Source organism: Amia ocellicauda, chromosome 22 (genome assembly GCF_036373705.1).
Source record: "Amia ocellicauda isolate fAmiCal2 chromosome 22, fAmiCal2.hap1, whole genome shotgun sequence".
Lineage (NCBI taxonomy): Eukaryota > Metazoa > Chordata > Actinopteri > Amiiformes > Amiidae > Amia > Amia ocellicauda.
The window spans coordinates 12,731,553-12,747,429 of NC_089871.1; the positions used below are offsets into that span (position 1 = coordinate 12,731,553).

Genomic DNA, 15,877 nt, shown 5'->3' on the forward strand with positions numbered 1-15,877 from the left:
TCTGTTTTATCAGCAAAGTGTAACAACTCTCATTTCCACCCCGTAAAATGAACAAGACCGCTCCTGACCCACTCTCTGTAACACCTTGGCAGCTTACAATGACTAAAATTGTTCTCATTGAGCTGCTGGGGAAGCCAGTCAGAGTTGAAGCCTCCTTGATTTGCGAAACGGAGGCAGGTGAAATTAGATGCTTTCAGTGGAAATGAAATGATCTCTGTTCCGGGTGATGAACGGAGGGGCCTCAAATTGCCTGTGTCTTGCAGCAATTTTTCTAGAATATGCCTGTTGAATGTTGCACTCTATATTATCCAGATGTGGACAAAAGTAAATGACGGCCCTGTGTGTCAGGTGTTTGTTGGACACACTGTCAGTCTGCAGAGGTACGATGCCACTTTAGTGTTGGCGTGCTTTGTAAACGCACACGCCTTGATCGCTGATGGACCAGGTTACCTAACTTTTACCCAAACGGTGTACATTTCAGTTGTTTGTTCTGCACCGCCTTTTCTCATTATAGACAGGAACGCCTTGGTTTACAGCACAGCATTTAGGCCCTGGGTTATTAAAACGGAGAGCACCTTCCAAATCTCATCTAACGTGCCTTTCTCACTCTCTCTTCTTGCCCACAGCGTGCCCAAATAATTGCAAACACCGTGCCTGCACCACCGAGGGCCAGTGCTGCCACGACGAGTGCCTGGGCAGCTGCACGGAGCCCAACAACTCGCGCAAATGCATGGCCTGTCGGCACTACCTGCACCAGGGCACCTGCGTGGACAGCTGCCCGCCCGGCTTCTACGGCTTCGAGGGCTGGCGCTGCGTCTCCTTCAAGTTCTGCCAGGACCTCCGCAACAAGTGCAAGCCTGGTTCCGGCTGCGACGAATACGTCATCCACAAGGGAAATTGCATCCCAGAATGCCCTTCAGGGTACACCACCTTGAACTCGACCACGTAAGTGCCTCCAAACTGGGATGGTTTTAGTTGTACTTTTTTTTTTTTTAACTCTTTTCATTACCACCTCATAGGGAAGATGGAAATTAGATTAGCTGTACCTGTAAATTCTGTCACCAGTATCAGGTGACCGTGCTGTTCTCTCTCATGTTGTTGTCAAATGAAACAACGCACAGCAAATATAATAAGATGCATTTTTCAGTTTTTTTTATTGGTAAAATGACAACCAGCATTACTCTTAATTGGTAGCTATGCTGTTTATCCCCATATGGACAGAGGTACAGAGGTACCGGTTCTTAATTATTTTTCTGGTAAGAGAGGGAATGTTTTAGGTACTTTTGTCCTTTTTTCTTTCATGTTTTTAGTTACTCTCGTGGCTGTGAGATTCTTGAATCTAGAGGTTTTGATATATCTGGGGAAGAAAAAGGAAAGAGACAGGGAGATAGAGAAATTACCTGGATTAGCATAATGATTTGCTTGTCAAATTGGGATAATTGTAATCCGCTTAACAGGCGATCATTCATTTAATTTAAATAATAAAAAAAAAAAACACAGCTACATTTACTAATCAGTCTCAAGGACATAATTCATTCCTTGTTTAGGGTCAATTAAGGTTCCTTTCTCTGTTCATATTTAAAACTTGTTACTCCATTATCACTATTTTTAAAATTAAAAACAAAACAAAAAAAAAGACGCCCACAAATTTGTCTCCGTTACAGTGGATTTGTTTTTTAATTGTTTAGAAACTGCAACAAAAAGAACTACAGGTCAAATCCTTATTATGCCTTCCTACAGAAAAGTCTTAATTGGCAAAACATCACATGCGTTGAGTCTCCTGACTTGCATCTTTATTCAACAGTATTTCAAGGTGAGCCAAATCACAAGTTTAAAATTGTAATTGACTGGAAACAAGTACACACAGAGGAAAAAATGTGCTAACCTGAACAGAAGTTGTCAGTAATCTTCCACAGAAGTTATCATAGTAAACAAAGCACCTCATTGAGACACAGGGTGGTTCTGAGGTTTGTCATGAAACCTCTCGCTGTCTCTTGCAGTAACAGTAGAGCAGACAGGAGAGAGGAGGGTTTCTTGTGCATCCTCCAGGAATACATCACGATACCATTGTCAAGGGGCAGCAAAATAAATAAACAATCAAACATTTATGAGCCGCCAAGCTGCAACAGGGTTTCACACAGGCGTACCTTTTGGTCAAAACGTCTGTTTACAAACTGAGATTGGATCAGAAAGTCGCATCGGGACGTCCTTTGGAACTCGGCCCCTTTTAATAGCTGCGGGGAGAAGTACTTGGCAGCCACCGTAGTTCTGCTTTCTAAACATTTCCGTGGCACCTTGCCTTTTCTAATATCTGCCACGGAAATAAAGAATTTCATTCTCCTGTTCCCTACAGAAACTTAGCAGAGCCCGTCCATCCATTTAGTGTGATTTTTAGACGTACGTTTGCTAAGGTAAATTTTTGAAATCAATCTGAAGATGCCTTCCAAAAATGCTGCACAAAAAGCACTCTTTTGATGTTCAAAACAAAACAAACACTTCTTTGTTTTTGTTTAGATTTGTATACATTTTTTATTTGGTGTCTCTGAGTGATGCTACTATATAATAGATGTATATCTTATTCCATATACTATATTCTACAGACATGCTATTTTTGTGAGTTATTGATACACAAGAACGTCTTCCAATAGGTTAGTGTGAAAGAGACTCGTTTGTGCTCCTGAAAGCAGTCCGCTGGTAAGTCACTTATACACCGAAACTGCAGAAGGCCTCACAGAGGATTTTCTAGATTCGACTGCCTAGAGGATAGTAAGAAGAAGAAGAATAAGAAGAAAATAAAAGTGATGGCGTATTGAGTCTGTTTTGGTTTTTGCGCACGTGTCAGGATTATCAAGGTTTCTCTTCTCCCTCCCCAGTCTCTTTCACTCACACACACACACACCCCTACACAAACACCCTCACACGTGTGCACACACACACACACACTCGCGCACGTAGGGCTTCATGTGTGGTTATTATTTACACGCTCATAAACACAATTAACATGGCAAATGGGAGTCCTTGCTGGGAAGCCACAGCCACATGGGAACAATAGCAGCCTTTGTTCATACACGGTGGGGCTTTTGTTTCCCTGTAATAGGCGGTTGAAAGAGAGCGTTTTTGATGCCTTTGTTTCTCCTCTTCGAGGGGTTACAGTTGTCTAGTGCAATTGGATTTCTCCGAGTCCTTGTTATTTCAGGCATCCTTAATTCTGCTCTTGACGTAATTCACTTGTTTTTTCCATCAGGCGTAGAGTGAAAGAGAGAGTGCTAGAGAGAGTGAGAGTGACAGGTAGAGAGACTGTATATATCTATATTATTTAATCTATATTTTCTTTAGTTTTTTTATGTATCACCTGTTTCATATATGCTTTGGCATTACCAAAGAAAGAGGTCATGCCAATAAAGCTCAAGTTGAAAAAAAAGTAGAGGTAGAGATAGAGAGAGAGAAAGAGGTAGAAAGAAGGGGAGAGAGAGAGGTAGAGCGAAAGGGGAGAGACGGAGAGAGGGGTAGAGAGAGAGGTAAAGAGAGAAGTGAAGAGAGGGAGAGAAAGGTAGAGAGAAGGGCTGAGATAGAGAGAGAGAGAGAAGGGAAGAGAAAGGGAGAGATACTGTGGCCCAGTAGTCAGTCATGCAATAATAAGTCTGGCTTCACAATCAAGTCTACAGCCCTCCCTCTATTGCTCCCACTCTTCCTCCCTCTCTCTCTCCCCCCTTCCTAACCCTGTTCCCATCATTTGTTTACCAGATGACCAGCTGATGGTCATACAAAATTCAGTGCAAGAGGGAGGAGGGAGGGAACATAGTGGGGGCGCCAGTGAGGGCCTCTTGCTTATGCTTAAAACAGATACGGGTCCGGGATGCCAAGACTGGAAAGGGAATTAAAGAGCAGGATTATGTTCTTGTAAAGGGATAAAGAAAGGAAAAAAATTGTGAATGAGCTAACTGGTCCCTTTTTTCCACCCCTCTCTACTCTGGCGTCTCCGAGTTTGTGAATGAGTTCCTGACAGGCCTGCATCCCCCCCTGGACTTGCACTGTCTGATTGTAAAGTAAAGGGAACGTATTTCAATTTCAGTCTGGTTCTGCAGTGACTCCAGTGTGCTGAGCAGAGGATAACCGAAACATAAGAAACACAAACCGAAAAAAACGCATCTGATGTCGTTTAATCCCACTTAATATCCTGTGGCTTTGCATTGCTGTAACTGTATAGGCAGTAGAAATTAAATTAATTAGAGATTAAATGAAGCCAATTGTGGGTACACACTATAGTCTGCAGGCAAGCCTTTTTGGATCTAGTACATAGGTTACGCATTTCAACAGGGAGGTCCACCCTTTCACTGTAATTTAGGCTGATTGTCTCAGGGGGCTAGTAATTACATTCCTAATGCCTTTCTTGTCAGGTAGCTTCAGAAAAACATTCTCGGCATCTGGTTTTATCTTTATCGTAGCAGAGAGAAGTTTTATTTTTTCCTGCAAAGCTCATAAACAAATTACTATTATTCTGTGAGACGAGGCATGCACCTTGTAACACAGGAATGCATTGTATGGTTTAAAAAAGGAGGTGGCGCCCAAGAAGAAGAACACAACAAGAAAAACAACAAGGAAACGAGACGAGGAAAAGATGATTGTCTCCTTCCCAGGGTCACGATCTGGAGAGGAACAATAAATGATTAAGTGTGGTTTTTGGCACGTCTCTGAGAAATGTGTCAGTTTTGATGAGATGATGCACTCCACCCTCAAAACAAAGCACTTTTTCATTCTCCTAACATTTTATTTCTTCACTGTTAGGGCAACTTTCTTGCCCTCTTATTGCGTTACCTCCTATTACAAAAGCACACCCCAACTGAATGTGTGCCTTTGTCTGGAAAATTACTGCCTCTTCAGTTTCATTAGAAAAGGGAATTGCCTCAAGTATGTTTTTTTTTCTTCCAAAATTAAAATCAGAAATAGTCTTCTCTTGGTGGCGTTCCACACCGCTCTCTTCCTGTGGTCTGGATCACCAGGTTGTCCTATGTATGACCAAGACCCAGTGACTGATCGAAGGCCTGTTTGTGTCTGCAGGTTGAACTGTAGCCCTTGTGCTGGTCTGTGTCCCAAGGTGTGTATGGACCTGCACACGGTGGACTCGGTGACCGCAGCCCAGGCCCTGCGCGGCTGCACCATCCTCAACGGCAGCCTGGTCGTCAACATCCGCGGAGGAAGTAAGTGCTCTGTCTCTCACCGGTTTTATTAATTCATTCATTTACTTCTTTTTAGAGAGACATCCTTGCCCTTCCTCACCAGCTCCAGCCCTTCACTGAATATATTTCTGGTGCTAGTGAGCCCCAAATGAAAGTGGGCAGAAACTGGTCCTTAAATCTCCTACTCTTGTAAACCCATAAAAGCAATAGAATTAAAGGTTTTGTTCTGAAATGTAAGTTGTCCTGTTCTTGCTCAGATAACATCGCGGCCGAACTGGAAGCCAGCCTGGGACAGCTGGAGGAGATCACTGGCTACCTGAAGATCCGCCGCTCCTACGCGCTGGTCTCCCTGTCCTTCTTCCGCAAACTCAAGCTCATCCGCGGCGAGACTTTGGAGTCGGGGTAAGGGCTGGTTTTCCTTCTTGTACAGCCGCCTTTTGGGCTTCCTGGAGGTCCATCAAACATCCAGGGGGTGTGCTGAGCAGATCAGATTTCGCCTGTTATGCCTCCCTCCCTTCCTTCATTTGTTTTTGTGTCCCTCCATCCCTCTGCAGGAACTACTCGTTCTACGCTTTGGACAACCAGAACTTGCGCCAGCTCTGGGACTGGTCCAAGCACAACTTGACCATCGTCCAGGGCCGCATGTTCTTCCACTTCAATTCCAAACTCTGCATGTCAGAGATCCGCAAGATGGAGGAAGTGACGGGGACCAAGCAGCGCAATGTGAAGAATGACATCTACCCGAAGACCAATGGAGACCAGGCCTCATGTAATTTAAGATTACTTGTTTTTACGTACAGTTTACAGGAGAAGTCACAGTAAAATAGTAGTTCCAACAATACATAAGTACATGGGATCACTGCTGCTTGTTTACACTGACAGAACCTGTTTTCTCTCCTTCCCAGGCGAGAACCAAGTCCTGAATTTCACTCAGGTCCGAACATTGTCCGATAAGATCATCATTAAATGGCAGGCTTTCTGGCCTCCGGATTACAGAGATCTGCTGGGATTCATGGTCTTGTACAAAGAGGCGTAAGTAGCAGAATAATCGTGTAATGACTCTTGAACATGAAACCAGCTCCCGAGTGCTGCGCTGCTCTGCAATGTAATGTGGGTAGAGGATTACTTTACCATTTTCACTGGGGTGCCCCGTGGAGATTATTGGCGGCCTTCAGGTTTATTTTGAAAGCATGACAAAGTCTAGACTGTATGTAGCTCTTGTAGAAGGAGCGTTTCAACCCTTACCCAGTTGCTACCAAACTGAATCACATTTCTCTCTGCAGCAGCACGTCTGAAAAATGAAAAGATAAATAATGTTCAGACTTTTTTTTTTAAGCAATATTACACAAGCAAATGGACGTGCGCCAGCAACATTATTTTGAGGCGTGATAAGACCGGTTTCGATTAGGTATCTGAGGGGCGGGGGAAGAAGCCACATACGCTTTCAATTGGGAAATAGTTTGATTTCCGTGGTTTTCATAGAACGCCCTCATAAATAAAACCATTTGTTGTTGAATTTATTTTGTATTCTTTACTCCTAGATCTTATAAAAAACCTTGGCTGTGCTAATGTTTGTGTTTGTTTCTCTCCCCAGCCCCTATCGGAACGTGACGGAGTTTGATGGGCAAGACGCCTGCGGCTCCAACAGCTGGGTGATTGCGGACGTGGAGCCCCCGCCCCGTGCCACAGATGGCAAAGACCAGGTGGAGCCGGGTCACCTCATCCACCCGCTGAAACCCTGGACCCAGTACGCCATCTTCGTCAAGACCCTGCTGTCTGCCTACGATGAGCACCAGGTCCATGGGGCCAAGAGTGAGATCATCTACGTCCGCACGAACGCCACCAGTGAGTGTCTCTCTGTGGGCTGCATTCAGGACGGGTCTAGCAGCTTTCACAGAGCCTGGAACGAATCAGGAACTGTGGCCTCCCCATGAACTGCAAACTATACACCTGTACCCTATCATTGCTTTGTTTTGGCCTAGGCCTTGGTCTTTTGAAAATCAACGGTTGTGTTTTAGACAAGATACTTAAAAAAGAAACTAGGATTCCATTAAATTAATAACTAGTTCAATTAACTAATTAAGAGCTGGAGTGAAAATTGAAAGATGTTCGGGGTCTCGAGAACCAGATTTGAAGACTGATATAAACCTGCGAGCAATTTATCACTGCATATGGAGGAGAGAGAAGGATATCAATCATATCATATCAGTTGTCATGTGTAGAAGTGTGTGTAAAGGTGAGAGTGAAACAAGATGGTGTCTGTGGCCCGAGTCACTGTGTGGTTTTTGGTGCATGTCTTTCGCTTCCTTGTGCAGCTCTGTCTTTTCCCTTCTGTAGACGTCTTCCTGCCCGAGTCCTCTTACACACACACAGCAGTCAGGTGAGGGAATTTCTTACGGAAGAAGTAATACTAAAACAGCCCCGGAACATTATCCAAGAGTGGGAGCACTTCATTCCTGAGATGTGTTGTACTGTCCCAAGTGTTTTAACGCATCGTACGTACAGTCACATGCGGGGAGAGGCCGACAACTGAATAACGTCATCCTTGTGTTGTTGCTTCACAGAGCCGTCCGTCCCGTTGGACCCTATCTCCTCCTCCAACTCCTCCTCCCAGATCATCCTGAAGTGGAAGCCCCCCTCAGACCCCAACGGCAACATCACACACTACCTCGTTTTCTGTCAGCAGCAGCCGGAGGCCAGCGATCTCTACAAGTTTGACTACTGCCAGAAAGGTAAGAGACGCCGCAGCGCTTCGTCCACATTTTCATGCCAGTAGACATGTGGAGATAATTAACCAATCGTGCCCCCTTCAGATTCTTCTTTTCGTCCCAGTTTCCTTGGTTACACCACTTTCTCCACAGTAGGATATACAGCAGGGCTAGTATGACCACAGGTGCCGCGCCTGGTTCCATCCAGATCTGTCCTCATCGGTCGCTTTTCAAACTGCTCTCTCTCTCGTCAGGCATGAAGCTGCCTTCCCGGGCCCCCACCCACCTGGACAACGAGGAGGAGCACAAGTGGAACCAGACGGACGAGCCTGGCCAGTCGGGCCGCTGCTGCTCCTGCCCCAAGACCGACACGCAGCTGAAGCGCGAGGCAGAGGAGTCCGAGTACAGGAAGACCTTTGAGAACTACCTGCACAACGAGGTGTTCGAGATCAGGTGCGCTGGCAGACCACCGCTCCGCCCCCCAACACGTTTACAGTCCCCTCTGGTTGGCGTTTCTTAAGTAGCGCTCAGGAGCCGCCCCTTCGCCCATAGACACTACAGTGTCGCCACAGGGAGGAGAAGATCTTACACTCCAAGGCTTCAGGTTCAATTGAGCTTTTCCTGTTTCCAAATTCTGCTTTTATGGAGCTTCTCTGAGATTTGTAGGTTTTCATTTTCCGTTTCTGAAAGCCTAAGATTGTTTGACAGATGAGTGACCCTAATTGGTGTCCACTTAGACCTCAGATATTTCCTCACCCCCCCACCCTCCCCTCCAGTTTACTCACTGGTGTCTTCGGAGACTGGGTGGTCTCGTGGTTAAGGTAAAAGGCTTATAACCAGGAGGTTCACAGTTGAAGCCTTGGCTCTGTCCCTGACTCGCTCTAAATAATGTACTTCCTCACCTTGTGTTTTATCCTTCGGATAAGATGGAAATCCAGAGCACTGTTCTCTGCAGCCATGTTTGCTATGGTTCTCCTCAGCCTCAGCTGTACACACAAATCAGGGCCTTTTGTTTTGTGTCGTCTCTTTTGCCCGTCCTGCCTTGAAAGTTAAAGATCTGTTCAGTCGGGAAGGCCTGCTTAAACCTCAGTAGGATTTAGAGATGTTGTAGATGTCTTTGTTTCCTTTTTCTGGGCAAGACCAGTCCTAGAGATGCTCTGGAGTGAAAGCGATTCTTCTTGAATTAAGAAATGCACATATCAGGTTAAGAGGAGGTAGGTGAAGCGAGAACGGAGGGGCCCTTTACCCCAGCTGCAGTGTGGTGTGAAGGGAAAGATGTGTTCTCCGGTCCCGTTTTTTTAACTCCGTGTTAGATTGCCGGGGGGACAACACTACAGTTCCCTGAGCCCGGCTGGTCTTTGTTTTTACAGAACCACGCTTGCAGGCCCTGGAGAAACGGAGGATAGGTAAGCCCAGTGCACCACGTGTACTGCAAGTGTCAAACCCCTGTGAAAATGGAAATTATGATATCATATGTTTGGGGGGGCGGGGGGTGCTGGTGACCTCCATAATTTGGTGCAGTAATTTGGGGATTTGCTTCAGCAAGCTTCTATGTTGTCCACACCATAGATTTTAAGATAGGATTTTAAAATAATGTTCAGTCGATAAACTGGCTGCCTATGTTTCATTCTGATCTCGACACTGTTGAGTGCATGAAGTTCATCCTAAAATCAAATCTAAAGGGAAATATATGGCTTTATTCATTTCAAAAGTGTGCTGTTACTATAAAAGAGAAAAAAATAAGCTTTGTATGTTTAAAAAAAGGGCATTTTACTTGTAAACAAGAAGACCTTACCTGCCCTTTTCATTGGCAGTCTTGGGCAGTTACTCACACAGAGGAAGAAATACAGCCGCTGCAGTTTTCAGACAGTCTTGTGGCTTGCTATTCCAGATTAGCTGCCAACACTGGCGTGCTTTGTCGCCCATTGGCATTGGGTTTCTGTGTGTGTGCGTGCGTGTGTGTGCGTGCGCGAGATCCTTTGCGTGTGTGTGAGTGCGTGTATCTGTTTTCGCATGCCGGATTCCAAGTCCGAACAATACGAGCTGCCAGGGTCATCTGGTGGCATGTGAAGCACAAGTCTTTTCCTCCCAAAGGGATGATTTTGCTGTGCCCATTATCACAGATGCCAGTCTGTGAGGCAGTCCAGACACAGCCGCCCTGGTGAGGAGTCATCTGCTGGGGTTTATCCTTGTTAAGGGATGGGGGACACAAGGTTGCCCCTCAAAGGAGGTTGTAAATGCGTTCCAGGCGATCTCGTTTTGGTCTCTTCCTAGACTAAAGCAATCAGGATTACTCTTTTGTGGCAGCACATCGAGGTCTTATATCAGAGGTGTCAAACTCCAGTCCTGCAGGGTCTTCTAGTTTGTTTTTTCAGCCCAGCTCTTGGCTCCTTAATCGGTATAATTAACTGATGAAGTTGATGAATTTCACACTTGTCTCCGGACTCTGAAATGTTCTGTGGGGTGCAGTGTCTTCAGTTAAATTAAAATGTGAAAGTCTTAGACAAGCCTACCTGAGGAAATAATAACATTGATTGAATTAATGAAGCTCCTGTTGGAACAAAACCCAGCAGACACGGCGGTCCCCCAGGACTGGAGTCTTTTTTGTTAAACCTCCATTTAATGTACTAATTATGTCATTATGAAGGTCAATATTCACACCAGAGCCAAACATAGACATACTGTTCCTGATGATGGGGGGGTGGGATAGTGTGTGGGGGGGTCCTTAGATGCTGAAAGAGATTGAAGATGTTTACTCATGTAAACTCATTACTCCTATGAAAGGTTGGTCAATATAAATTACACTGTAACCATTTTTATTTATGGATTTATTTATTGTTGATGACATCACTATCAGTAAATGTCTGTATCCTCTCTTGCAATTCCCCGTGCTTCACAATCAGTTACAGTTCATCCATGGTATTTCTATTGGGTTCCCTGGACCTGCCTGAAAGTGAAAGAGAGCACGTTCTTGTGAGGTTGTGAGTGACAGGCAGTCCTTTGGGCCTCTGGGCTTGCTAGGATGCAGGCGATTAATGGATCCCAGATCATTTCACCCAACCCTTTTCTGGAGGGCTCTAGAGAGCCTGGTTCTGCTCCATGCCGGAGTAGTTTCTTCCATGAATGTTTGGAGTCCTTACTTAGTGAAAGGGCCTCCTATTTTTTGGCTCTGAAATATGCTGCTGTTTGTTCAGTTCAGAGCTGTGCTCGACATTGACTTGTTTGGCAATAGCTGGCAAACATAAAACCACCCCTGAAGAGGTCCTTGATCACCATCTACTGGAGACTCTCCACAATTCACACAGGGCCTCAGAAAGGCAGTCCTGGTGAGAAACTTGCAGTGTAGCTTAGACTGTAGAAACTCCCACAGCCCATTGTGGATTTGGTTATTCGTATTGTCACCATATATATTTTTATTTTTATAATCATCTTCTTGGTTGATAAGTCGCAATTTTGTTCAGCCTGATGGAATTGTTGGTCTCCATGTTGGTCGCTTTGGTGCCAATCCACTGCACTAATTTATTAATATTTGTATTTATTTATTGCGATTTAATTTTCTTTCCCCGGTTTGTTTTTTGCAAGGTAGCGAGGATCGAGAATAGAAGTCCGTTAATAATGCAAAGTAAGCGGGGGCTCTTCAAGTCCTGGTCTTTCGTCCTGGGATGCTCTGAGTGCGCGATTGTATTCGTCTCCTTGAATGTGACATTTGCACTCACTCAAAGGGGCTTGATTGGATTCTTAATTTGGGCTATAATTCAGCTGTAATTGTCATTTTTAACCCTGCATGGAAATACTCTCCCGCCGATTGAAAACACCTCATGACGAAACAAGGCTTCGCTAAGGGCAAACTGAGTTAATTACCCTGTTAATTCCCGGTCCTTGTCTTCCTGCCTCTGGTCATTAAAGGCTGGTCGGCCGTGCAGCGGGAGTGTGACCTCGCGCCCGCCCGCCTCTTCCTTGCACTCACTAGTCCTGTCCTCCTCCCCTGTCTCTGCTCCAGGCCCTCTCGACGCCGGCGGTCGCTGGGCGCCGTGGCCAACAGCACCTCCCAGCGGTTCCTGACGACCACTCCCTCAGTGCTACCCAACGGCTCCACCACCCACAGCCCCAAGGAGGAGGAGGAGAGCAAGGTCATCCTGCACGTCTACGGCAAGGAGTCCACAGTCATCTCCAACCTGCGCCACTTCACCAGCTACCAGATCGAGATCCATGCCTGCAACCACCCCACCGACAGTGCCCGCTGCAGCATGGCGGCCTACGTCAGCGCCCGTACTATGCCAGAAGGTACCTGCCTCACTCCCTCCCACCACCCATTTATCTCTCCCTTTAAACTTGTCGTTCAATATGAGCTGTTGCTGAGCCAAAGGGTTCTTTTTCTGACTTCCCACAGACAAGGCGGACAATATTCCAGGACCGGTGACCCACGACGTGTCCGAGTATGCTGTCCATATCAAGTGGCAGGAGCCCAAGAGCCCAAATGGCATGATCATTCTGTACGAGGTCAATTACAAGAGACTGGGAGACACCGAGGTGAGCAGAGTACACACACACACACACACACACGTACACACACAGACACTCCTGAATAATGCTTGTTTTAGGATGATCCAGCAATGATGCGTCTGATTTTCTTCAGTTTTTACCCACAGACCCTCAGTAGTATTTTCCAGCTCCCACAGTGTATTTGCTGAAGAGCTTGGTAGTTGTGTGGTTGTCATGGTGATTGTTAATTGGCTAGATTCTGACAGTGCCAAAAATAGCTGTTTTTCTGTCTTCTGATAAGATGCTCTGTCTTGTATCCTTTTTTTTCTCTCTCTCACTCATCATCAACTTAAACGTGTATTTTCACTGTATTACCACAGATTTTTCATTCAGACAGAAGTCACAGGTCCCGATTAACATATGGAAATTTAAATTACGCTGCTGAAAATATGTCCCGGTGGGAATGCAATGAAAAAAGATGTGCTGTATTAAAGCCAAGTTGTGGCTGTGGAAACATATAAACATTTTACACATATCCAGGTTCATGATTTATAATTTGCTGAGCAGCTCCTGGGTGTGAAAACTTTAAGCAGCCCAAGCAAGAGCTTTTATTAAACTGTCTTGTTCTCTTTCTGGGGGACATGTCCTGGCTGCGTCCCATCCTATGCACTATAATGCTGTCCTTGTACGCTTAAGATGAGCATTTCTTTACTTTGGCAAAGCTCCTCATTTACATGCACTCTGCTTCCAGGAACTGCATCACTGCATCTCCAGGAAGAGCTATGCCAATGACAATGGCTGTAAGCTGAGAGTCCTGCATCCAGGGAACTACTCTGTCAGGGTCCGGGCCACGTCCCTGGCCGGCAACGGCTCCTGGACTGAGCGCACTTACTTCTACGTTCAAGATCACAGTGAGTCTGGTGTTAATTGATGCATCCTCAGCACCTGGAGTGTTCATTTCCTGTGTTGTTGTTTAACACCTCACTGAAATATTGCATCTTTCATCACAAGAGATCCCTGAGAGTTTAAGGAAAACTCTTCAGACTAAAACCCATTTTAAATGCATGTTACGCCTGCACCTTAGCTGGGTCCACTTTTCAAAGATGTGCGTCTCGCTCGCTTCGCAGGAGAAGATCATTCCAGCTTTCTGAAGATCATCATTGGGCCGGTGATCTGCATCATCCTGATTGGCATCGTGGCTGCGGGGGTTTTCATGGTGGTGAAGAAGAAGTAAGTGTCTGGAATACAGCATCACAGTTACGAATTAAGTATTAATTGGGGTTACAGATGGAGCTAGGAATGGTCTCAGTTACATTTAGGTTTTTTCGAGAGGATTTCTTTAAGTAATTTAGTTGAATAATGCACTTAAATGAAAGGGCTGGGGTTGCGTTTCTACTGAATGAAGTGAATCGCGTGTGGATTTGAAATTGTAGTGTTGGCTGGGTTGGGGTACAGGATGTTGTTCGGGCCCAGGATACAATAGGTATCCAGCAGAGAATTATTGGCAATCTTGTGACTTGTGTTTGACATGATGCCATCCTTCCTTCATTCTTCTAGACAAACAGAGGGGCCCACTGGACCTCTGTATGCCTCGTCCAACCCAGAGTATCTCAGCGCTAATGACGGTAAGCCTGTTGGTGTTAATAACTCTGCTTAGTATTACTCACAAGGGACATCACTTCAGCTGTGTTCAGTGATGCAAGGAATCAAACTGAATGCAAAGTGGTTTAATGGCATGCTGAGAGTCAGTGTCTCAGGGTGAGCATGAAGGACCAATGAGAAGGTCTCTTTGGGGTGGGTGGCCAACAGTCACCTGGTCTACAGGGAGTGCAGATGAGTAACTGGAACTACTGAAAGGCCAAACCGCAGCACAGACAATGTGGCAGGCAATGCTGACACAAGTTTGTGGTCTTGTGGTTCACAGTGTACGTGCCAGACGAGTGGGAGGTCCCACGAGACAAGATCAACGTCATGAGGGAGCTTGGCCAGGGCTCCTTTGGCATGGTGTACGAGGGCATCGCCAAGGACATCGTGAAGGGGGAGCCAGAGACGCGGGTGGCCGTGAAGACGGTGAATGAGTCGGCCAGCCTGCGCGAGCGCATCGAGTTCCTCAACGAGGCCTCTGTCATGAAGGCCTTCAGCTGCCACCATGTGGTGAGAGAAGTGAATTGCAAGACTGGCACGGTTTCAGCAAAGTAGTTGGTTGTCAGTCTGGTTTAGCAGTTGTGGGACCTTGTTGGTGTTGGGGGGTGGGTAAGATTTGCTGTGCTGCTTGTACTGACTGACTCTTCTATGCTGCTCTAGGTGCGTCTGCTGGGGGTTGTGTCCAAGGGGCAGCCCACCCTGGTAGTGATGGAGCTCATGACCCACGGAGACATGAAGAGCTACCTGCGCGCCCTGCGGCCTGATGCCGAGGTAACGGCCCTCGTTACAGACTCGCAAAGCCCCCTCCTCTGTAGCCATTCTTCATAGCCTTCAGGCAGTGGCCTTCAAGTTGTTGATCACTGGTTTTGAGACTGTGCGCAGGTTAAGTGTGATCTTTGCATAAGCTTCTTGGAGACCATATATTTAAGATTAATTATTTTATTTAGCCAGAACTGCAGTGGTTATTTTTTTAGGGGGGACCAAACAAACCATATTTTGAAGATGAAAAAATGCGTCTATGCGTCTGTTCACCTGGCTTTCTGTATAGACTATTTTTATATATTCTAGCTGAGATTGGTGATTCATTGTGTGGTCTGCCTTCTGGTCCTGATAGAATAACCCAGGTCGCCCACCACCGACTCTGAAGGAGATGATTCAGATGTCAGCGGAGATTGCGGATGGCATGGCATACCTCAACGCCAAGAAGTTCGTGCACAGGGACCTGGCTGCAAGAAACTGCATGGTGGCCGAGGACTTCACAGTCAAAATTGGAGGTAGGGTCATCTGCTAGACTTGGTGTGTCAGTTCTCACAAAGCCTGCTGAGGGATCTGATGTAATTTGATGTTTGTTTTGTTCTATATTTCAGATTTCGGAATGACAAGAGACATCTATGAAACTGACTATTATCGGAAAGGTGGGAAGGGGCTCCTGCCAGTGAGATGGATGGCTCCTGAATCCCTGAAGGACGGGGTCTTCACTGCGCATTCAGATTGCTGGTGAGTCCACCACGCCCCTTGGGACGACTTTAAAAAAGCTGATAACAGCCCTCTATGTTAAATGTGAACCTGTCAAGTAAACCCTTCCTGCCTGAAGCCTGTCCTCACCGTGTCTGTGTTCTAAATGTCGTCTCCAGGTCATTTGGGGTGGTGCTGTGGGAGATCAGCACGCTGGCAGAACAGCCATACCAGGGACTGTCCAATGAGCAGGTGCTCAAATTCGTCATGGACGGAGGATACCTGGACCGGCCGGACAACTGCGCTGAGAGGCTGTGAGTGTTTCCCCCATTTTCCCCAGTTGGTCCTTTTTTGGCCCACAGACATTCCCAGAGAACTCTCTCTCCCGTTGAGTTGAGTTCAGTGTCTCTA

At 46.2% G+C, this 15,877-nt stretch overlaps 1 protein-coding gene across 1 annotated transcript in view; it reads left to right on the plus strand.

Annotated features, from left to right (window-relative positions):
• Positions 1-15,877, plus strand: part of insrb (insulin receptor b) — an 85,417-nt gene that overhangs the window by 60,170 nt on the left and 9,370 nt on the right. The window contains exons 3-20 of the mRNA XM_066695914.1: positions 627-945; positions 5,059-5,198; positions 5,435-5,579; positions 5,732-5,946; positions 6,083-6,209; positions 6,772-7,022; positions 7,742-7,909; positions 8,140-8,338; positions 11,886-12,169; positions 12,276-12,415; positions 13,119-13,278; positions 13,495-13,597; positions 13,925-13,992; positions 14,292-14,521; positions 14,672-14,782; positions 15,126-15,285; positions 15,379-15,508; positions 15,646-15,780. Of these exons, the coding sequence (XP_066552011.1) occupies positions 627-945; positions 5,059-5,198; positions 5,435-5,579; positions 5,732-5,946; positions 6,083-6,209; positions 6,772-7,022; positions 7,742-7,909; positions 8,140-8,338; positions 11,886-12,169; positions 12,276-12,415; positions 13,119-13,278; positions 13,495-13,597; positions 13,925-13,992; positions 14,292-14,521; positions 14,672-14,782; positions 15,126-15,285; positions 15,379-15,508; positions 15,646-15,780 (3,085 nt within the window). The remainder of the gene's footprint in view (positions 1-626; positions 946-5,058; positions 5,199-5,434; positions 5,580-5,731; positions 5,947-6,082; positions 6,210-6,771; positions 7,023-7,741; positions 7,910-8,139; positions 8,339-11,885; positions 12,170-12,275; positions 12,416-13,118; positions 13,279-13,494; positions 13,598-13,924; positions 13,993-14,291; positions 14,522-14,671; positions 14,783-15,125; positions 15,286-15,378; positions 15,509-15,645; positions 15,781-15,877) is intronic.